Genomic DNA, 22,208 nt, shown 5'->3' with positions numbered 1-22,208 from the left:
TCAGCAGAGGGGCCTCCGGAAGAACACTCACTGTGGAGCAGGCTGAGACCTCATCCAGCCCATCCTCCGATTTCACAGAGGGAAAATGAGGCCCAGAGTCAGGGAGGGACTGGCTTGAAGTCACGCGGCAGAGCCCAGATCCGCTGGCTCCTCTGAGTCACCCACGTGGCAGAGGCCGGGGTTGGTCAGGCAGCCTAACCAGCCGTGGGAAGCTGTCTTCCCCGCTCACCTCGGGTGCCCATCTGACCCCAGCCCTGCACAGTGTGACCCCTGGGCAGCAGTCACCCCACCCTCTGAGCCTCTTCTTTCATCTGCCCCAGGTGTGGAGCCTGCAGTTCTGGCTCCCACAGAGGCCCGTGGCAACGAGACCCTGCCTCCGAGTCAAGAGCTGCCCACCCCCAGGGACCAGGAGCTCCAGTTCCCACAGGACACTCCCGGGGCCCCCCAACACAGGCCTGCATTCACCCCAGCTGCCCCGCCCACCACGGCCCTGAACCCATCCCTGGCAGCCACTGAGGGGCCACCGCTGCCTCCAGCCCCCACCCAGGAACCCCTGGGGGTCACGGCATCGAACCTCCCTGCCCATGCCACAGGGGCCCCGGCCAGCAAGGGAGTGACCGCCAGCCCCCCCAGCACCCCGCACGCCCCAAGGTCCTCATCCCTCCCCCATTTGCGGCAGATGTCCACACCTGGCATGGGGTTGGGTGCCATGGAGACGACCAGGGTAACCATGACCTTTGCAGGGAGCCCCAACATTACAGTCTCCTCCCAGTCACCCCCTGCACCTCGCTTCCCACTCATGACCAAAGCGGTGACGGTCCCAGGCCCTGGCTCCTTGCCTGTTAGGACGACACCCCTACAGGCCTTGCCCAGCCTGGGCTTGCCTGCAGGTCCCTCCTCCAGGCCTGTGGCTTCCCCTGCAGTGACCTCCAGGCCTCCCACTTCCTCACAGTCCCACGAGACTTGGCTGACACCTGCAGTAACAAAGGTCACAAACAGGACAGGGATCCCCCAGTCCATACAGACCCAACCCATTCCCAGTCCCAGCAGCCCCCCAGCCAAGCCTGGGGCAGCAGCAGAACAGGCTCTTGTCAGCCCTGTGGCGACCCAGGGAGTGGAGATGATGCCACCCACAGAGAAGGTCCACCTGGGGCCAGGCCAACCCACGGGCCTGCTGCCATCCCCACTTCCCAGTCCACTCCCCACTGCCCCGCCCCACCCCTCCGGGCACACCACCACAGCCACCAGGCCTCCAGCGCCACCCCCAGGGACTCTGGCTGCCACTGGCCTGTCCACAGTTGCCCATGGGCTGGGGGCCACACCCTTCGTATCTCCAGAGTCAACTCGACCCCCCCAGCTCCTCTCTGGCCTACCTCCCGACACCAGCCTACCCCTGGCCAAGGTGGGCACATCTGCCCCAGTGGCCACTCCTGGCCCCGAGGGCCCTGTCGTCACCCCTCCACTCCAGCAGCAGGCCACATCTCCCGCCATGGCCACGACTCCATCTGCTCAGCCCCTCAGCCCTGCACGGCCTCTCACCCCAGCTATGGTGGCCCAGGTGCACCCACCCAGTCACACAACCCCTCCGGCAGCAGGCACAGTTCCAGGCCCGCTTCTGGGAGCCACATTGCCAGCCTCTGGAGTGGTGACTGTGGCCTACGGGGTGGCCTCCACAGTATCTGTTGCCCCACGAAAGAGCACCACGGAGAAGACGGCCATCCTGTCCAAGCAGGTGTCTCTGCCCACCTGGGTGCACGGCTCTGCCCAGGAGGGGCCCACAGCGCTCACGCCTGCTGTGGCCCACACTCTTGCTACCTTGGTGACCGAGGCCAAGGATCCCTGGGCCAGCACAGGGCCACTGGTGCCCACATCCCATCCCCTGAGCCATGTCTCGGCCAGGACCGCCTCCCGAGAGAGCTCACTGGTTCTGCTCCCTCAACTCCCTGAGGCCCATGGAACCTCGGCAGGACCTCAGCCCCCCGCAGGGCCAGTGGGAGAGGCCACCACGGAGCAGTCCGGGCGCTCGGCCCCAGTCCAGAGCATCTCCGAGGGCTCAGCCGTGGCCTTGGCCACCACCACTGAGGCCAACGCATCTGCCATGTGTGTCGTGAGTGTTTTGTCAGGTTTCTGGCCTCCTGTATATGGACCCTCCATGCCTTCCCTCCTCCCATGCCACTGGGCTTGAGCACCACCACACTCACGTACCTGGGCTAGGGGCACGTCCTATGGAAGCTTCTTAACCAGCGGCCAGGCTACAAGATGAGGTTTAGTCACTGCCTTCACCCCTTCCCCATGCTCCTGGAGCCTGAAAAGTTCTCCAGGCTCCTCTGGGCCCCTGATACCATATCAGGGTCACACTGTGCCCCAAAGGGGCCCCAGGGGCTAATTGGACGGCTTGGTGTGATGTCCAGGTATAACCACATGGGTATGTCAGTGTGCATGTTTGTGTCTGGGTGCCTGCATGGGACTGTGTACGCACACTTGTGTTCATGTATGTGAGACTCTGAACACTCAGAGATCTGTATGTGTGATACATGATGCTGAGAGACTGTCTCTGTGCATTTGTGAGATAGATAGATAGATAGATAGAGTGTGGGAGGGGTGCTTGTGGGAGGGGTGCTTAGACTTCTATGAGCCTGAGCTAGTGTGTCTGCACACTGTGTACCTGGGGATCTCAGCAGAGACCAGGCAGATATGCAAAGACTCAGGGAGTCAGTCCTCTGACCCTCAGTCTCATGCGCAGCCCAGCCCCAGGCCCCGATGGGTTGGGTAGATGGAGAATGAGGGCTCCATTCCCTGGTAGGCTTACCTCAGGGTCTCCTCCTGCTAGAACCTGCATCTGAAAGGATTCCGGGCCCTCATGGCTTCAGGCTGGGTGGGCTGGGGGTGAGTGGCTGTGGCTTCTAGCCTGGGCCCTCACACGTCCCTTCACCTTGTGCCCAGCCAATCGCGGAGGAGGACTGCATCCGCCACATCTGCGTGGAGGACCAGCTGATCCGGGTGAACCTGACTCAGCACTGTCCCCAGGGTGCTGCACCCCTTCACTGTGGGGTCCTGGGCCTCTCAGTGAGAGTGGGCGGGGACCGCTGCTGCCCCTTCTGGGAATGTGCCTGTGAGTCTGGGGTCCTCTGGAGCCTCCCCTGTCCTCGTACTGTGTCCTCCTGTACCTCTGCTCCAGCCTGATTTCTACCTCTGACCTGGTGCTTCCCAGCCTTAGAGTAACCCTGACCTGAAAATGACCTCCCGTGGGACCTCTTGTCTCAGTGCAACCCTTGACCTGGCAGATTTCCTACCCTTGCAACCTCTGTGTGACCCTCTAGCCCCCAGGGCCTCTGCATCGCCCAGGAAAAGACCCAGGCACCGGCTCCGTGTTCCTACACAGCCTTGGCCTTGAAGGCACCTGTTTATTCTTTTTGTCCCCTGCCCTCCCGCAGGCCGATGCTCCATCTTCCCTGATCTGAGCTTTGTGACCTTTGATGGGAGCCATGCAGCCCTGTTCAAGGAGGCCATCTACACCCTCAGCCAGAGCTCAGACGAAATGGTCACCGTCCATGTCCTCGACTGCAAAAGCGCCAACCTGGTGACTGCCTGCTTCTTTCTGCCCGCACTTGGGGCTATGACTAGGCCTGGAGGGGGATTAGCAATGAGTTGGGTTTTGAGGCGGTGAGGACAGATGTGGAAGCTCTGTCTCCCGGGGGTCTCCTGAAATGGGTGCGTGGGGAAAGAGTCAGTGGTGTCTGCCACCTGCTGGCCTTTCCTGGGGCCTGTGCCATCCCCAGCTTGTCCCAGCTTCCTAGGCATGTGCATAGGATCTGGGATGCCATTCCAGGGATGTGGCCTGGTCAAGGGTGCCAGCTGCAGGGAATCCCCACTAGGATGCCCCATGAGCCAGGTGGAGGAGGCCGGGTTCTTTGTTTGTTCGTTGTGGCTGAGCTTGCATGGAGGTCAGGTAGAGCCAAAAATGTTCTATGGGATTCTGCACCGTTGCACAGCCCCAGTGGTGCCGCTGGCATGTTGTTGGCAGAGGAGTCAGGGACGGGGGCGGAGGGTGCTCACACTTGTTCACCAGAATAGGAGGCAGGACGGGGCTCCAAGCTGATGGGTTGATGGGGGCTGGGATGTCTCTGCAGGGGCACCTGAACTGGCCCCCGTTTTGTCTGGTGATGCTGAATGTGACTCACCTGGCCCATCAGGTCACCATTGATCGCTTCAACCGGAAGGTGAGTCCGTCAAAGAGCCGGTCTCTGGGGCCAGGCAGCAGTCAGTGGAGGGCCAGGGTGTCCAGGGGTGGAGGGGCCTGAGGCTTATTCATGGTTGGGAACTGGGTGGGGAAGGACAATTTTAAGAAAAACAATGCAAAATTAAGTATATTTGGAAGGGGTTTTAATTAGAATACTTTGGCCACCGTACTGTCAAGCAAGGAGGAGTACCGGGAGGAATACTGTGACAGAAGACGTTAGAGGGGCAAGAAACAGTGACCTTCATGATTGTGGTTAAATATCTGACTTCCGCACTTTTGCTCTGAGGGATTCTGTCTTAGTGGTCAGCGCAGAGATGGGGAGACCCCAGAGAGGAGTGCCCGGCCCAGAGGCTGGGGGTTTGGGGAAGACCTCCCAGAAGAAATTATCTGAGCAGAAGCAGGAAAGAAGAGAGTGATTAGAGGGACCCAGAATTTGCTAATTTGCCCATAGAGATGTGGCCTGCTTCTAGATGTTGCACTTCTGGCTTCATTGTCGTGTGCTCATAAAACCTCCACGGAACTCTTTTGTGCACCTCGGGTTGTGTCTTGGCTGCCGGTGCCTGAAACAGAGCCTGTCACAGAGAGGGCACTTAATAACCTGTTGTTGGATAATTGGAGGGACGAATGGATGGATGGAGGGACGAATGGATGGATGGATGGATGGATGGATGGATGACCAAGCTGTGCTCACATTCAGCACAACCCCTCCCCCCTTTAAGGTGACAGTGGACTCACAGCCTGTACAGCCCCCCGTGAGCAGGTATGGGTTCAGAATTGAGGACACAGGCCACATGTACGTAATCCGGACACCGTCACACATCCTGATCCAGTGGCTCCACAGCTCGGGACTCATGATCCTGGAGGCCAGCAAAGCCAGCGAGGCCCAGGGCCGTGGCCTGTGCGGTGAGGTGGGACCCAGCTGGGGGCAGGGGGCTGCTTCCTGGGTCCACCTCTGCCCCCCAGACACAGATTCCCCTGTACCAGGGAAGGCTGGGACAGAGTGTCAGGCGAGAGTGGGGATCAGGAGAGCTGCCAGGCAGAGACCCAATGTCCCTAATGTCTTCTATTCTGGAACTGAAGCTGCCAGCAGGGAGATGGCTCGGGGCTCTGGCCTCGGCCAGTTGTCGCTTCAGGCAGGATTGTCTGTCAGCTTCGCTGGTGGCTCCCTAATACCAGATAATCCTTCCAGCCCGTGTATGCCTGAGCACTTCACAAAGCACTTCCACGCTCCGATCGCACTTACTCCAGGTCATCCACACAATAGCCTTGAGAGGTGGTCATTGAACTAGAGAAGAAAGGGGGCTCAGAGAGGTTAAGTGGCTTGCTTAAGATCACACAGCAGAGCTGCCACACACATAGAGCTAGTGTTCTTAGACCACAGCATGATTGCCCTTGGCCCGTGCCCTCAGGGACCAGTGTATTTTGATAAGCAAACTTGGATTCAGGAGGAATCCGAGTATGGACTGCTACTCCTTGAAGGGGCAGGGGACTCCATGACAGACTGCCCTGATTATGGTGATGGACGACATAGGGAATACTTACACACACACACACTTATGACCTCCATCCGTAAGTCTGCTCCCGTTTTGTTCATTCACACTCATGCTCCTGTAGTCAAAATGCCCTCTACACTTAGACTAACACATCTAAGTCTGCTTCCTGATTATTCTTTCATTTGTGCAACATATAGTTACCAGGTACCAGTCACTGGGGGCAGAACAGGAGGCAAAAAAGACAAACCTCCTGTTTGATGAAACTTCTGTTTTTACTGATACAAGCATCTCTCCTTGCACACATCAGTACCACCAGCACCAGCACCACCAGCACCCTTTTCTCACCTGTTCTACTGCTCACACCTGGCAGAGTGCTGTGGTCAGCGGTAACTGGGCGGGCCAACTCCTCCGTAGGGTCGCTTTGTGACACCCTTCAGTGACTCAATGCCAAGACCAAAAATGTGACCTTTGGGACCATCGATAAAATTTTATTAAATGAGGCTTTATATTCACAAAGCTGGTGGCTCGAAGTGTCAGGGCAGAAGACAGCTAAGTTATCCAAACCAACACTTGGTACCATGGCCACTCTGCTAGGCATGGGGGAATACCGAGTGAGAATCTAAAGGAAAATGAGTCTTTTGGGGAAGGTGACACAGAATTGGGAAGGTCATGGACGGTGCATTAAAGGGGTCCTTGGAGAGAGTATTTCAGGCAGAGGGAGCCGCCTGAGCAAAGTCAAGGGCAGGGAAGTGTGTGTCTGACGCCCAGAGTATGAGAGAGAAGCTGGAAGTTAAGGCCATACTAGAGGTTATGACAGGTAAACCTCAGCCCCCTCCCTCACTCAGTGCCTTCACACACAGTTTATTTCCTGCACACATAAATTCCCCAACAGAGGATCCGCCCATCTTGTGGCGCTACCATTTCAACGCGAGCTTCCAACTCCACAGAAGGAAAGCGTTGGGAAATGTTTATGGGCCAGGTCTGGACGTGGTGTCCATCACCTTCACTCGGGTTTCATCGCCTCAGTCAATGACTCAGTCACATGGTCTCAACAACTGCAAGGGAGCCTGGGAAAAATAAGCTAGCAGATTGCCCAGGCAGAAGAAACAGGTGTGACAACTAGCTAGCCATCTCTGTTAAAGCAGACATTTTTAAAAAATATTTTTATTGATTTTTTACAGAGAGGAAGGGAGAAGGATAGAGAGTTAAAAACATCGATCAGCTGCTTCCTGCATACCCCCTACTGGGGATGTGCCTGCAACCACGGTACATGCCCCTGACCAGAATCGAACCTGGGACCCTTCAGTCCGCAGGCCGACGCTTTATCCACTGAGCCAAATCGGTCAGGTCAAGCAGACATTTTTGAAGTAACTTTTAACTTCCATATAATGTCAAACTTCAAGGTTACAAAAATAGTATAAGGAACTCCCATGTACTATTTACTCAAATTTACCAAGTATTCACATTTTGCTGCATTTGCTTCTCTCTCTGTATACTAAGATATAGATATAGAGATAGCGATAGAGATAGAGGCATACTGTGTGTGTGTGTGTGTATTTGTATCAATGCACTTTTCTGTGCATATGCAATTTATATATATGCATTTTTTCCTGCACCATTTGAAAATACTTTTGTATCCCTAAATACTTGGGCATGTATTTAGAACAAAGACATTTTCTTACATAGCAGGTTTGTTAGCTTCTCTGGGCTTCATTTTCCTCACCTATAAAATGGGATAATACTAATACCAGCCTCAAGACTTGTTCTGAGGAATATGCAAAGTGACAGCTGAGGACCTGGGAGTGTGGTGACTCTTGTGGCTGTTGGCTAATTCTGCCCCCTTCAGGTATCTGTGATGGGGACGCAACCAATGACCTCACCCTGGAGGATGGTTCTGTGGTGGGCGAGGACGAGGACCCTGCTCCCTTTCTGGACAGCTGGCAGGTGCCCAGTTCCCTGACCTCCGTGGGCCAGACCCGCTTCCGCCCAGACAGCTGTGCCACGGCTGACTGCTCTCCCTGCATTCGCATGGTGTCCAACCGCACCTTCAGCGCCTGCCACAGCTTTGTATGTGCCAACTGGGTTCAGAATGGGGGGACCCCCTTGGCTGGGAATGGCCAGGAAGGGAGGGGCAGATCTGGGTGAGCTCCCCAGAGGTCTTATTTGGAACCAGATTGGGTGTCTGTTAGAGGCTCATTGTCACCTCCGGGCAGCGCTAGGGAGAGCTGGGCCCCGGGATGTGGGGAATCCAGGGAGGCAGCACTGCCTGATACGTGTGCCCAGGTCTCTCCAGAGTCGTTCTGTGAGCTGTGGATCCGGGACACCAAGTACGTGCAGCAGCCCTGCGTGGCACTGACGGTGTACGTGGCTATGTGCCACAAGTTCCACGTGTGCATCGAGTGGCGGCGCTCTGACTACTGCCGTGAGTTGGTGGCCGGGCGAGGGCAGGCGTCTCCTCCATGGCTCCTTTGCTCCCACAGTTAGAGCCGGAAATACTTTTACGGACCTGAGTCCAAGTCGAGGCTTTCCAGACTTAATTATTCATTCATTCAATTGCATTAATTAATAAATGTCTATATACTTCATAAATAAATCTATGCATATTTTAACAAATTAACAAATTTATTTTTGTTCTAATTTATATTACCAAGTCAAGTAAATCTTATTTATTTATTATTTTATTTCTCTGAGTCTCCTTGCCCCATCTGTAAAATGGGGACAGGAATGATAGCTCCCTCTAGGGTTGGCTTGAAGATGGCATAAGAGACTGTGTTCAGAGTGCTTCACACTAGCCCGTCACATGGTTATGTCCAGCACATATTCGTTCCTTTCTCTTCACTGTTGGTCATCGTCCTCTTCTTTCAGTCTCTCCCCTCCTTCCTTAAAGAGAATTGAGATCCACACTGTCCCACCCCCATTAGCTTTGCCCGGGGGCAGGGGGATAAGCAGGGGTGGACTGGCCTCAAGTAGTTTGAACACACCCAGACAGGCAGGAGATGGCTCACAGGAAGCCACACCTTTAATGTGACAGATAAATGAAAAGACAATGCCACCCAGAATATGGTTTTCAAACTGTGGATTTCAACTCAGTGGGTATGAAATCAACGTTTGGGGTCAGCGCCAGCATTTGAAAAATACAATAAAATAGAATATACTAGAAAAATTAAATATTATCTCATGAACAAGTTTTTGTTGTTGTTGTTGTTGTTGTTGCAATATATCAGTGATTCTCCGTTCCAGCTACCCTTTGAAATTGCCCAGCGAACTTCAAAAAGCAGTGATGCTTGGGCCCCACAATCAGAGATTCCGATTCCATTGGTCTGGGCTGGGGTCCCCATGATAGCAGTTCAAAAACTCCTGGTAATTCTTTGGCTATTTGGTTTGAGGACCACTGTTCTTTCATATATATGTGTGTGTGTATGTGTGTGTGTGTGTATATATATATATATATATATATATATATATATATACACATATATGTACATATATGTATATATATATTTCAGAGAGGAAGTGAGAGGGAGAGAGAGAGATAGAAACATCAATGATGAGAGACAATCATTGATCGGCTGCCTCCTGCACACCCCCTACTGGGGATCGAGGCCACAACCCAGGCATGCGCCCTGACTAGGAATTAAACCTGGGACTCTCCAGTCCGTAGGCCGATGCTCTATCCACTAGGCCAAACCAGATAGGGCAGACCACTGTTCTATTGGACCACAATGTCAAATCTAATTTTTACAGTCAAGAGAGTTTGAAAACACTGACTTAGAAGAGGGGGTTGGAATGTTGTCTGTGAAGGGCCAGATGAATCTTCGAGGCTTTGGGGTGGTACGGCCTCTGCACAACCACTCTGCTCTGCCCTGTAGGACACAGGCAGCCACATTCAGGAGTAAATGAACGACGTGGCTGTGAAACATTCAGTCAAACTTGGTTTGCTGGCTCCTGATCTAGAGGAAAGAGGTCGTGAAACCCCTTCGCACTGTCTGCTGAGTCGCAGATGGTGCTCACTGACGCCCTCTGTGTCCCTGCAGCCTTCCTGTGCTCCAGCGACTCCACATACCAGGCCTGTGTGGCGGCCTGTGAGCCTCCCGAGTCCTGCCAGGATGGGATGCTGGGCCCGCTGGACCCGGAGCAGTGCCAGGTGCTGGGCGAGGGCTGCGTCTGCTCTGAGGGCACCCTCTTGCACCGCCGCCACTCGGCGCTCTGCATCCCTGAGGAGAAGTGCGGTAGGTTCCTGCCCTCCCGGGGTGGGACCCTCCAAGCTGGCTTCGCCCTAGGCCCTCCTTCACCCTCCTGCACCCATGGCCTGTATCCTTCCAGGTCTGCTTTGGGCTGGTCATTGTCCCAGGGAAGGTCTGACCTGGGACAGTCTGGGTCTCCCCACCCTCCTGAGGCCCCTGTGCCTACCCCACACCCCCTCTGCAGCCTGCACGGACAGCACGGGGGTGCCGCGGGCCCTGGGGGAGACCTGGAACAGCTCCCTCAGCGGATGCTGCCAACACCAGTGCCAAGCTCAGGACACCATCGTCCCAGTGGACCTGGACTGCCCGGGCCCCCGCCCTGAAACCTGTCCCCGCTTTGGGGAGGTGGCCCTGCTCCGGCCCACGGAGGATCCGTGCTGCCTGGGGGCTGTTTGTGGTGAGTCCCACTGTTCACTTCCCTGGGCCTGGACTCCAAGACAGTTAAAAGGCTCCAGCTCTGACCCTGATGGATAGCACAAGGCTGGGAAAGTGAACGTGTCTGGTGTTTGGTGGGGGAACTGGGGGGGAGGGAGAGAAGCCCACCTGGGGGACAGGAGCCACACCTTAGGGTGGGCAGGGCTTAAAGGCACAGGCTCTGGAGTGGACTCCACCACCTGGCAGCCTGGGGACATTGGCAGATCATTTAACATCCTCTGTGCTTCAGTCGATCCTCCTGTAACAGGGGGCTGATAGTACCCACCTTCCGGGCTGTTGTGAGAATTACAGAAGTGAATACTGATCCAGAACAGCCGCTGGCACGCGGTCCATTGGGTTGGATGTTAACTATTATTGCTCTTTTGTCCCAGTCACCATCTGAGGCTCCTTCTAGGAACGAGGGACCTGGGGGCTGGGAGGTGTCATGGGGACCAGGTGTCCAGGGTCTGGGCACCGCTGGAGGCTGGGAGAAGTCCTGGCCTCCAGGTGACAGGCCCTGTGGCCCCCGGGCCAGTGTGTAACCAGACCCTATGTGAGGGCCTTGCCCCTACCTGCCAGCCAGGCCACCGACTCATCACCCACTTCCAGGAGGAATCCTGCTGCCCCAGCTACAGCTGTGGTGAGAGGTCGGGGGCTGGGAGAATGGGATGCCGACCACCTGGGGGAGGTGGGAGCCTGCCCCTGGGGTGAGGGAGCAAGGACAGCTTTGGGGATTGGGTTCTGGCTGGAGATTAGGACAGAATCAGGGCGGGTGGCCCGGTGTGGCCAGGCAGGGTCTGCTCCCAGCGCCTCGATTCTGTTTTGTTTTTGTTTTTTCCCCAGAGTGTGACCCAGATCAGTGTGAGGCCGAGGTGATCCCCAGCTGCCGCCAGGACCAGATCCTGATCGCCGGCCGCCTGGGGGATTCGTGCTGCACCTACTACTTCTGCAGTGAGTGGGCAAGCCATCAGATGTCAGCGTGCTCCCCTGGGCCGCAGCCACCCCTTCCCCACCCCGGTTTCGTTGGGTGGCGGGGAGGAAAGGATGGGGGTCACAGGGGGGAGGGGGCACAGGAGAAGGTGAGGTCCCTGTCCAGAGAGACGTAGGAGAAAGAGGAAACCGATCCTCTGTGGACGACTGAGCGCCAGGAAGCCGGTGCTCGCTCGGCGCACGACTTAGGTGGACACAGGGAGAACGTGCGCGTTCTGACTCCAGGACAGGCCACGGGGGACCATGAACCACTGCCTTAGTCTAGCCCCGTCCCACCTGGATTTTCAAGGTGTCCCCACCTCGCCACCTGTCCTCTCCCAAGCCCCGCCCCCACCGACGAGGGGGGCTGCCTGTGACCGCAGGGCCCCTCTCCCCTCAGCCTGTGGCGACTGCCCAGATCCGATCCCCGAGTGTCAGGAGGGGGAGGCGCTCACTGTGGACAGCAACACCACGGAGCTCTGCTGCCCTCTGTACCAGTGCGGTGAGTCCCGGCGGACGTGGGCCACGGCCGGAAGGGGCTCCTGGGTCCTGTATGTGCCACCGGGCCCTTCACAGAGCCCCCTGCCCCCTCCCCAGGACACTCATGTTATTACCCCGCCCCAGTCTTCATTATGCTTTCGTTACCAAAGCCCTATATCTGCCTGTAGAAAGTACAACATCCAAGTGAAAACACTGTCTTCCTGCCTCCCAGGTAGCCGCCTGTCAGCATTTCCATCCGTGTCCTCGGGATGCCTTTATGTGTGTGTGCTTTACCCAAAGGACATCACCTGGACATACTCTTCTTTAACCAGCTGTGAACACGTGACTTTCACCTTTCCACATTAAAAACATTTTTAGGTTATCTCGTACCCAGTCCACAATTCTCCTGGCTTGTCCAACCCAAGATCCAGTCCAGGACCACACATTAATCTTACGTCTCTTAAACATCTTTTAATCTAGCACGGGTCCCTTTTTCTGTGTGACACTAAATTGTAGGGCCTGGCTGTGGTCCTGCGGAAAGTCCCACCGTCTGGATTGTTCATCTTGCTTCTCTAGCCTGTGCACTTCCTGTTAACCGGAAGTTAAGACCTGAGACTTGGTGGATTCAACTAAAACGTTTTCTAACTGGAGAGTGCATGAGCTTCGTAGTACATCCCACCAGGAGACACATACCGTGTGGCTGAGCCACTGTAACTGATGTGAACCTCGGCCCTGGATTGGGGTGGGGACGGCCACAGTCCTCCATCTGACACTTACATGCTTCCTCTTACAACCAGAAAGTAGCCCATTACTTGGACGCTGTACGATGTCCTTCTTCCTCTCTGCTTCATACTTTTGGAAAACACCAGTTGACAATGCTGACCTGTGCCAGCAATTTTTTTAGTAAATCAAACAAGTCTTCTTTCCCCTTCAGCGTTAACCTTTGTACCTCTCCTCCCCACCAAAGAAGTTGAGCCGAGAGATTTCCTCACTCCTGGTCTTGCTCTCTCGATACATGAGCGTGGCCGAGGAACCCTCTGCAAAGAGGGACCTGCCTGAATAACAGGAGGAAGGGAGTGTGAGCCTGGAGTGTGGCCACGCCGAGCAGCTCGGGCGGCTGCATGTGGTGATGTCCACCGGTGGGAAGGGTGTGCTCTCCCCCAGAGGGAACCGCTCTGGTCAGTGGAACTTATCCTGGTCACTGGCTCCCCTCTGATCGCTACTCTCGGGGTAACACAGAGCCCGGAGGGGGAGGCCCAGTTGAGTGACCTTAAGGTTCTGCCATTGCCACATCGTAATGTCTCCCGGAGCAGAAGTAGGGCCTCCCAAGGTAGTTCTACAGGGACATTCCAGGAGCCCAGACTTCTCTCCTGGACTTCAGCCCAGGAGGGTGTCTGAGGAAATTGGGGGGACTCCCTCCTTAGCCGATGTTGCATTTCTGAGGATTCACGCTCCAAGTTGTCTGCGGCTAATGCGCCCCCTGCCTCCCCTCTGTGCAGTGTGTGAGAACTTCCGCTGCCCCCAAGTGCAGTGTGGCATGGGCACTGCCCTGGTGGAGGTGTGGAGCCCAGACCGCTGCTGCCCCTACAAGTCCTGTGGTAAGTCCCGGACAGGGTGGCCCCTCCCAAAGATGGAGATCCAGGGCCCCTTTCCATCAACAGTCTTTATTGCAACTAGTAATAAAATTTTGTTAAATCCACCTCAAATCCTTTGGGGAAGTAGGTGGGAGTGATCAATCATGAACACCAGTGAGCTTAATATAAAAATGTAATTTTAAAAAGAGTTGAGCCTGGCCTGTGTTGCTCAGTGGTCTAGTTGACCCATGAACCAAGAGGTCACGGTTCTATTCCCAGTCATGGCACATGCCTGGGCTGTGGGCTCGATTTCCAGTAGGGAGCGTGCAGGAGGCAGCCTATCCATGATTCTCTCTCATCATTGATGCTTCTATCTCTCTCTCCCTCTTCCCTTCCTCTCTTTGAAATCAATAAAAACCTGTTTTAAAAAGAGTCAGGAAACTCTAGTTTGCACCTGGATATTTTGCTTGTCTTTTTCTGCCCCTGGATGTGAACCTCGTGAAGGCAGGGGTTTTAGTCTGTCTCAGTCATTGCTCTGGCCCCAGAGGAAAGCTCCCGGCACGTAAAGCCATCTGCCGAGGAGTTCCCCAGAGGAGTGTTTCACAGCCACTCTGCCCTGGAGCGCCTCCCCCTGAAGCTGGAGCTGCTGCCTCCCTTCAGTTGGCCAGTGGTGCCTCCGCGAGGGGGAGGGAGGCAGGCTGGAGGAGGGCTGCGCCTGCAGTGAGGCGTCCGGAGGCCCGAAGGTCCTCCACCTGGACATCGCTGGTGAGGTGGGTCCTGGCCCCTCCTGTTTTTCAGAGTGTGACTGCGACACAATCCCAGTGCCCCGGTGCCATCTGGTACGTAGAGCCTGCCCTCCCCTGGCCTGCCCCGCTTCCTTTCCTCCCTTCCCGCCCCTTCCCCTGGAGACCCTGTGCCTTCCATCTAGGACACAGAGCCTCGGGTTGCAGGTCAGTGTTGGAGTCCTAAGCCCTGCTCCCTGGGCACAGTGCCCTTAGTTGTAAAGTGGGCGTGGTCATGCTTCAGAGTTGTGAGGAATAAGTACAATGATGATGAAGATGGGGATGATGAGGATGCTGGTGATGATGGTGGGAATGGGAGGATGGTGAAGATGGTGATGGTGATGGTGATACTTACGACGGTAGCTAATATTAGTTGAGAGTTAACTATATGCCAGGAACTCTCCTAGGGCCTTTATGTATATTATCACATTAATTCTCACGACAACCCAGTGATTCTGTGATTAACTCAGTTTTACATACAAGGACATTAAGGTTAAGGTCATATAGCTAGTAATCACAGTGCCAGGATCAGGAGCCAGGAAACCTGCAAAGTTATGTTTAAAGTTATGTTTTTCACATAATTTTATGAATTACATGTATTCCCTCCAAACCTCAACATGCATCTCCTCTCACTTTGCCTCCTGCCCCGTCCTCTCTCTCTCCCTTTAACTGGGGAAGGAGGAAGGGAAGTAGCATGAGCCCAGCGAGATGCTGTGCTGCAGCCACGCATCGGTCCCCTATGATGGGGCCAGTGGGTGCTCAGAGTGACAGGAGAGGCCTGAGGCCCAGAGAAGACCCTGGGGTGCTTCTCAGCGGGGAACCTCAGCGGGAGGGTGACTGGGCTCACAGGGTGCCAAGGGTCCCCAGGCCCCAGGCCCTTCTCCACCGGTGCAAGGAGAGAGGGGCTGAGGTGGCAGACTGCTCCCGAGGGCGGGGCTGGGCCTTCCCACCCCGGTGCTGACCGCCTCTGCCCCACCCAGTGGGAGAAGTCCCAGCTGGATGAGGAGTTCATGCACAGCGAGGAGAACGTGTGTGGCTGCGCCAAATACGAGTGCGGTGAGCGGGGAGGTATAGCCAGGGTGAGTGAGCCATGGGTGGCGAGGGGGTGGGTGCTGGGCTCTGGGTGACTGTGACTGCCCTGCACACCCATGCAGTGAAGGCTGCCGTATGTCTGAGCCGAGAGCTGGGGGTGATGCAGCCGGGCCAGACGGTGGTGGAGCTCTCGGCCGATGGCGTGTGCCACACCTCCCGCTGCACTGACCTGCTGGACCCTCTCACCGGCTTCTACCAGATCAACACCACCTCTGTGCTGTGTGACGTCCACTGCGAGGCGGTAGGGGGCAGCATGGGACGGGGTGGGGGAGGGGTGGTCAGAAGGGCTGGCCTGGCAGAGCCTAGATGCTCCAAGACCAGAGGGGCCCTCCAGCTCTCCCCAAGCTCTGTAGACAAGTCTAGAGCATGGGCATCAGGGGCTCCGGAGACCTCTGTGGAAAGTGCTGGAAACAGGGCTGGGTTGGGCGAGGCCAGGAGGGGAACAGTGGGAGTGAAGGCCTGGCAAGGGTGGGGATTTGACAGAGAACATGTATGAAGCACCTTCTGTGGCTGGCATATCCCCTAGTTTGTTTATATCTGTGTTTGCGTTGCTGCTGTCATTTGTTGAACACGTCTACATGCCCGATGCTTAGGATAGTTACTGGCTTCTAGTGAGGGCTAAAGAACTATTGATTGAATAAACAGGCTTAGAATTGTTCCTGTTTTTCAGATGAAAAAACTGAGGTTTAGGGAAGTCCAATCCTTTGTCAAAAGCCCCACAGGAACTGGGACTCAGCTTAAGGTCTATCTGGAACCGAAACTGGTAGCTGTAATTACCAGCGATGCCGTCTTCGAAAGGGGTGGGGGAGCTCTTTATCACTGGGGCTGAGCCCAGGACCTGCAGCAAAGGAATCACAGAGTAGCCATGGGATGACCTTCCTGCCGAGATAGAAGGAGCCTGGGAGTCCCCTTCCTGAGCGTCTTCAGAGGGCCCTGCTCTGGGCTCAGAAACAAAGACAGTGGGAGAGGCAGGAGGGCGGAGGTGGGCATGTGCCGAGCCCATCCGTCTCTCCCTGTCCTGCAGAACCAGGAGTATGAGCACCCGCGGGACCTGGCGGCCTGCTGCGGCTCCTGCAGGAACGTGTCCTGCCTCTTCACTTTCCCCAACGGCACCACCTCCCTGTTCTTGGTATGCAGCCCCCTAACTGCCCACCTAGGAAGGGGTTCCGGCAGGAGACACCGAGGACCAGGACCCAGGGCTGGGTACAGATAGGGTCCTGGGCAGTGCTAGGCTTGGGGCTGCACCTGTCTTCGGAGCTATACCCGATTGGTTCACCCGGGCCATCCATCTGGCCACGGTCCCCATCACCCACCTCTGTGCCCTCCAGCCCGGGGCGTCCTGGATTGCAGAGTGCGCCCGCCACCACTGCAGCAGCACCCCCCTGGGCGCCGTGCTTGTCCGCTCGCCCATCAGCTGCCCACCGCTCAATGAGACTGAGTGTGCCAAGGTCAGTGCCAGTCCCCCCGCCCCGCAGCGTGGCCTGAGGACAGGGGCGTCGGCGCTCTTACTAGTGGGGTGGGGAGAGGTCCTTTGTGCAGGGGTGTGGGAGGAGGGGTTCCCGGAGCCTGTGCCTGCCCCGCCGCCCCAAGTCCACATCTCTCCATGCCTGCCCACCTCGCACATCACAGGGCCACACGCAGACACACACAAATATACACTGTTACAGACACACTGCCACAGACAGTCGACTGCACACACACACCACACACTCCGCGGGGACATTAACACCTCAATATGCCAGCGCACACATGCTCACTGTCACACACCACAGCACTTTTGCACTAGTGTGGACAGCTGTCACTATGGGTACACCCCAAGGACAAGGATTTCCTGGAGGGTTAGGGGTTATTGTTAAATGATAAAAGCTCCTGAGATGGATATGGGCATTTAAAGATTTCTGACCTTACCTAGAAGATAAATACACACACACAGTCATACTCTCATACACACAATCACACCTGTACACACACATATATGCTCACAAAATCACGCGCATATAGAAACGCACACTCACACTTATTCACAAAGAACTGCCATGTCCATTGTCTCATCCATTTCACAGTAGAGGAGGAGGGCTCTAAGGGAGAATTGCTCCCGTTTTAGAAATGGGGAAATTAAGCCCAGAAGAAAGGGACAACTTATCCAGGGCTGAGACGGAGCCCAGGCCGCTCACCCAAGGGGGTCAGCTACTGCCCCCTCCCTCCCTGGCCCTCCATGCGGGGAGCTGCCCCTGGAAAGCATCACCTTAACCCGGGCTCCAGCCTCAGTGGGAGCCGCAGACAATCTCAGTGCCAGTGTCCCAACCAGTCAGCTCACACCTGTGGCTCTCCCATGGCCAGCCCAGGGCCCCCTTCTTCCTCTGGCCGAGGCCTGATGGCCAGCAGGGCCTGGAGGTCCTGCCTGGGGCATCATGGGAGGAAAGGAGTCAAGTCCCTGGGACTCCCTGCCTCTTGCTGGGATCGTGGCTCCTGGTCTGGACAGGATCTCCCACCCACCTGCCCTCTTCTCCCTCCAGGTCGGGGGCTCGGTGGTCCCTTCCCTGGAAGGATGCTGCAGGGCATGTGAGTGCTTATGGTGGCGACCCAGGGGTGAGGGGCTCTGGTGGGGGGACAGCATGTCATGATGGGGCTAGAAGGCCAGGCCCTGGCCTGGCACCTCCGGTGGTGTCTCTTCGGGAGTGAGTAGATGACGGGATAATCCCCGACCACGAGGTCCAGGCACTGGCACAGACAGGCAGCTGGGCAGAGGCCATGCTCACCTTCCTGTCCCAACACAAGGCCTCTGCTTCTTGTTGGAGACGGGGACATTGGGATATTGAGTCCAGGAGGTCAGTAGCTCACTGGCCTGCCCCTGCCAAGGCCCCCAGCCCAGATGCCCACCCCCCACTACATGAATTCTCCCTGTGGCCTGGAGCCGTATCTTGGAGGGTCCTCATGGGTGGGATTCAGGCCCACGGACTCCCTGCAGAGTCTGAGTGAGAGGCCTGCACAACGGTCCTCACACCTGGCCCTGGGACCTGCAGCCCCAACCACGTAGGCATGCCTGGCCAGTCAGCCTTAGCGCCTTTGCCCACATGCCTCCCCTCCCCCTCGGGTCCCAGGCGCTTCCTGGGAGAGCTATAGAATGTAAGACTTTTTATGCTCAACGCACATACCCCAAGGAAGTTGGGCTCAGTGCCTCATTGGCTGATCTCTGACCCACAGCTCATGTTCCCTGAATGTCCCGTGTGCTCGCATGTGACCTGCAACCCGTGTCCCTCTCCCCAGGTTCCCCGGGGACCCTGTTTCCCGTGGTCCCCGTTAGCCCCGCCTCTCCTCCACGGGTTAGTGTCCACTGCCGCCCAGGTACTCCTCTCGGGAGCCCACGGAACTGGAGGCGGGCAGCCGCGTTGCTATTTCCAACAATGTCCCTTCTGCTAGGTGGCCCCAGCTCTGGGGGTGGGGGTGGGGAGGGTGGCGCCCCTGCTCCCTGCCTCTGGCAGAGGCCTTTCGGCCAACAGTGCATGCTGGGTAGCAAGCTGTGCCCCCTGGGCTTGCATGGGAATGCTTCAGCGGTGCCCGCTCACCTGGCGCCCACCAATGCCCAATGCTGCCACCGCTTTGCTCCCACTGGTCACTCAGCCAGTCTCAGTCCGGACCCAGGGGCCATGGCCAGGACAGCACTCCGCTCTCCTGCCTCGTGGGAGCACAGACAGTGGACAAAGTCAGCTTAGCTCTGACTGGGAGTCCTCCTGCCGCTGTGGTGGGAAACCTGTGGTGAGGCCCCGAGGCCAGAAGAAAGGATCCCCCCCATTTCCAGAAGGCACCTGGGGTCACAGAGCAAGCCCGTGCTCCTGGCAAATATTTACTGAGCACCAATGTGCCAGGCCCTGTGCTAGGCACTGTAGACACAGCATACACCAGGCCTCATGGAGCTGCCATTTTAGCCGGGGGAGACAGAATAACTAGTAAAATACAGTGTATAATAGAGGGGATGCCTCTGGTTTTATGGGGACTGAAGCTTATGCAATGTGGAGGCCCTCATTCAGAAAAAGAACACAAACTTACAAAGCCAGATTGAGGTGTGAAAGGAAATATTTATTTAGAATGAGGACAGAACTCACAACAAACTGTGGATGAGGCCATGCAGAAGGCTCTGCAGCTTACACCTCAGCAGCATAACCAGCAGGGCGTCTCTGACTGGGTGGTGACACTGTCCTGGGCAGAAACCGGCTGGGGAGGGGTCAGCAGAGAGGACTGGTGCAGGGAGAGGTGCCATTCCAAGAAGGGATTCAGGGTAGGCCAGTGGTGAGGAGATGCTTGAGCAGTCGGGGGCATGAATGAGCCACGTGACTACTGTCTATGGGAGGCATGGTCCAGGCAGAGGAAACGGCACTCCGATCGGTCTCCATATGGATGAGCCTGCTGTGTGCACACATGATACTCAGGACTGGGGTTGCCTTCATCCAAGAAATTGCAGAATCTTAACGCTAGGAGCCCTCTTGAATAGAAAAGCTGAAAATCACACAGGGATGAGGTCACCGATAGAGGTTAGAGACAGATGTTGGGACTGGGGTGGGGAGGCACCCTGCCTGTCCCCAAATCCTCTTCCCTAGCCCAGAGCCCCCTGGGCCATCCCAGGCACCTTCCTCTGTCTCCCCTGCCTTCCGTGCCACTGTCTCCCTCCAGGGCTCTGAGTGAAAAGCTTGCCCTCTGACGGGGAGGGGCTCTAATGCATGGGCACTAACGCTGGCAGACGGACCCTCCAGCATGACACTAACTGCCCCAGTCCGGCCCATCCTGCTGCCACCGGAAGCACCTTTCAGCCACGGCCACCTCACCCACCCTGTCCCCCTAGGTAAAGAGGATGGGCGCTCCTGCAAGAAAGTGACCATCCGCATGACCATCCGCAAGAATGAATGCAGGAGCAACACCCCTGTGCGTGGCATCCACCAGGCGGTGGAGGAGGGGCAGCCAACGATGGGGAAGGGGGGCGGGGTTTGGGCAGGTGGGAACTACACAGGCCGCCTCACGGGCTTGCCCATCCCCAGGTGAACCTAGTGTCCTGTGATGGGAGGTGCCCATCCGCCAGCATCTACAACTACAACATCAACACCTACGCCCGTTTCTGCAAGTGCTGCCGAGAGGTGGGCCTGCAGCGGCGCTCCGTGCAGCTCTTCTGTGCCACCAACGCCACCTGGGTGCCCTACACAGTGCAGGAGCCCACCGACTGTGCCTGCCAGTGGTCCTGAGGCCTGCGGGAGGCCTGGGGCCGGGCCTTGGGCTGGTCGGGCCACCTCCATCACCCCTGCTTTCAGTTTCCAGCTGGCCTGTGTCGGGGGGAGGGGACGCTTCAGGTGTGGAGAGCTGGTTCATGCCGAGCCTGGAATGAGCAGAGGCACAGAGAGTGACCAGAACAGGCCACACCTGCCCATCCTGGCTCCCTCTCTAGGCTGCCCCTCCTCCACACTTGGGAAAGTGCCACAGCAGAGGGCTTGGGGACCTCTGTCTCTGGCTTGAGGCTGGAATGGGCCCTGGGTCAGGGCGGCAGCCCCTGCACACCCGTGACTCTGGCCACAGTGCTTTTGGTGGAGGGCGTGAGAGCTTTCCTAGGAACGCTGGGATCAGAGCTGGACCCAAAACCAAGTGCAGGGTCAGGATGTGGGAGCCCATTCTCTTTCTTGGCCACGAGAACCACAGACACCGTAAAAGGAAAGACGGCTTTAATTGCAACACATGGCCTGCACAGAGCTGCCCAGAAGGAATTCCCAAAAGCAAAAAGGGCGGGTTCCTGGGTCTAGTCTCACCAATATCTGTGCGCTCAGACCCAGAGACTGAGGAGCGGCTCAGTGACATTCAAGTCCCCTGAGCGCCCTGGTATCCTGTTATTGACATTGTGATTTGGGAAAGGTTTAGGAGAGCAGGCCCATGCCTACTCCATACCACCCCCCCCACCCCCATCCACCACAGCTGGCCTTCCTGGCAGGTGGGCTGGCTCTTGTGGGTGGTGATGGGAGGGAATGGCTTCCTCAGCCAGGGCCCAGCACAGCCCACCCTCCAAGGGCCATAGTGTTCAATGGGTACCTTCAGCCTGAAAGCAAGAGCAGCTTGGCTTTGCAGTGGCCATTTCTCTAAGGACACAGCGGCGTTGGTGTCTGGAGGGACTTCAGGTGGGTTTTGTGGTTCAGCTGGTTCTCAGCTCACTGCTTCCTGGGCCTGTTTAGCAGGAGAGCACCTGTCAGTGGGAAATGCAAGCCCTGTGTGTGCCGCCCGATTATCTGAGCATCTTCAGACCCTTGTCTCTGAACCAGAGTGTCTCCCCAAAACCAGGGCCAGGGCCCCTTCCACACACACACACACATCCACCACCAGGTCACTTGTGCTCCTGGATCCAAACAGCATGAACATGAGGCGGTTCTGGCCAGCACCGGCCTGTATATCTGGATGGGTGTGGTTGTCCTGTGCCCCCAGGGTTAGGTTAGGGTTCTGTGCCAGGATGGTCCCCAGCTGTTCCTGCAGACTCTCTGCTCCTGCACCTGAATTCTGTTTATATATCCAATAAACCATGGGAAGACATCGAGCCTCTGAGCATCTCTGAGGGTGTCAGGTGTGCTTTGACTCTGAAGGGCTTTCAGCTGTGAAGATAAGACCCTATTTTATGGCCCCGGAGGTCACCCTGACTTCTGCCCCGCCTATGCCCAGCACCGTGCTCCACTCAAGACAGGTCCTCAGTTGGTATCTGTTGGCTGGAATTGGACCGATTCCTAGGAGGAGGGGTGGGTAGAAAAAAGAGGACATTGGGAGCTGGGAAGCTGGCACCCAGGTGAGGGGCCTGGGGAATGCTCCCAGCTCTGAGGGGCCAGGGCACATGCTTCTCACATAGGATGTGAATGGCAGGTCCTGAGGGTAAGTTTCATGTCTCAATGTTTCTGTATCTATTT

At 56.6% G+C, this 22,208-nt stretch overlaps 1 protein-coding gene across 1 annotated transcript in view; it reads left to right on the top strand.

Annotated features, from left to right (window-relative positions):
- The window catches only part of OTOG (otogelin), a gene marked incomplete at its 5' end in the record, with an annotated part of 74,612 nt that extends 52,770 nt beyond the window's left edge, over positions 1–21,842 (top strand). The window contains 21 exons of the mRNA XM_081099586.1: positions 321–2,107; positions 2,944–3,112; positions 3,435–3,580; positions 4,131–4,220; positions 4,960–5,143; positions 7,580–7,800; positions 8,017–8,155; positions 9,768–9,962; positions 10,162–10,374; positions 10,927–11,031; positions 11,235–11,342; positions 11,761–11,862; positions 13,340–13,438; positions 14,213–14,253; positions 15,177–15,252; positions 15,351–15,529; positions 16,313–16,417; positions 16,617–16,736; positions 17,805–17,850; positions 20,126–20,205; positions 20,319–21,842. Coding sequence (XP_080955712.1) covers positions 321–2,107; positions 2,944–3,112; positions 3,435–3,580; positions 4,131–4,220; positions 4,960–5,143; positions 7,580–7,800; positions 8,017–8,155; positions 9,768–9,962; positions 10,162–10,374; positions 10,927–11,031; positions 11,235–11,342; positions 11,761–11,862; positions 13,340–13,438; positions 14,213–14,253; positions 15,177–15,252; positions 15,351–15,529; positions 16,313–16,417; positions 16,617–16,736; positions 17,805–17,850; positions 20,126–20,205; positions 20,319–20,519 — 4,406 coding nt within the window. The 3' untranslated portion in view covers positions 20,520–21,842. The remainder of the gene's footprint in view (positions 1–320; positions 2,108–2,943; positions 3,113–3,434; positions 3,581–4,130; positions 4,221–4,959; positions 5,144–7,579; positions 7,801–8,016; positions 8,156–9,767; positions 9,963–10,161; positions 10,375–10,926; positions 11,032–11,234; positions 11,343–11,760; positions 11,863–13,339; positions 13,439–14,212; positions 14,254–15,176; positions 15,253–15,350; positions 15,530–16,312; positions 16,418–16,616; positions 16,737–17,804; positions 17,851–20,125; positions 20,206–20,318) is intronic.
- Positions 21,843–22,208: the final 366 nt, after the last annotated feature.

This window comes from Myotis nattereri, assembly GCF_964212035.1.
Source record: "Myotis nattereri genome assembly, chromosome: 9".
Lineage (NCBI taxonomy): Eukaryota > Metazoa > Chordata > Mammalia > Chiroptera > Vespertilionidae > Myotis > Myotis nattereri.
This window is presented reverse-complemented; position numbering and strand designations above follow the sequence as displayed.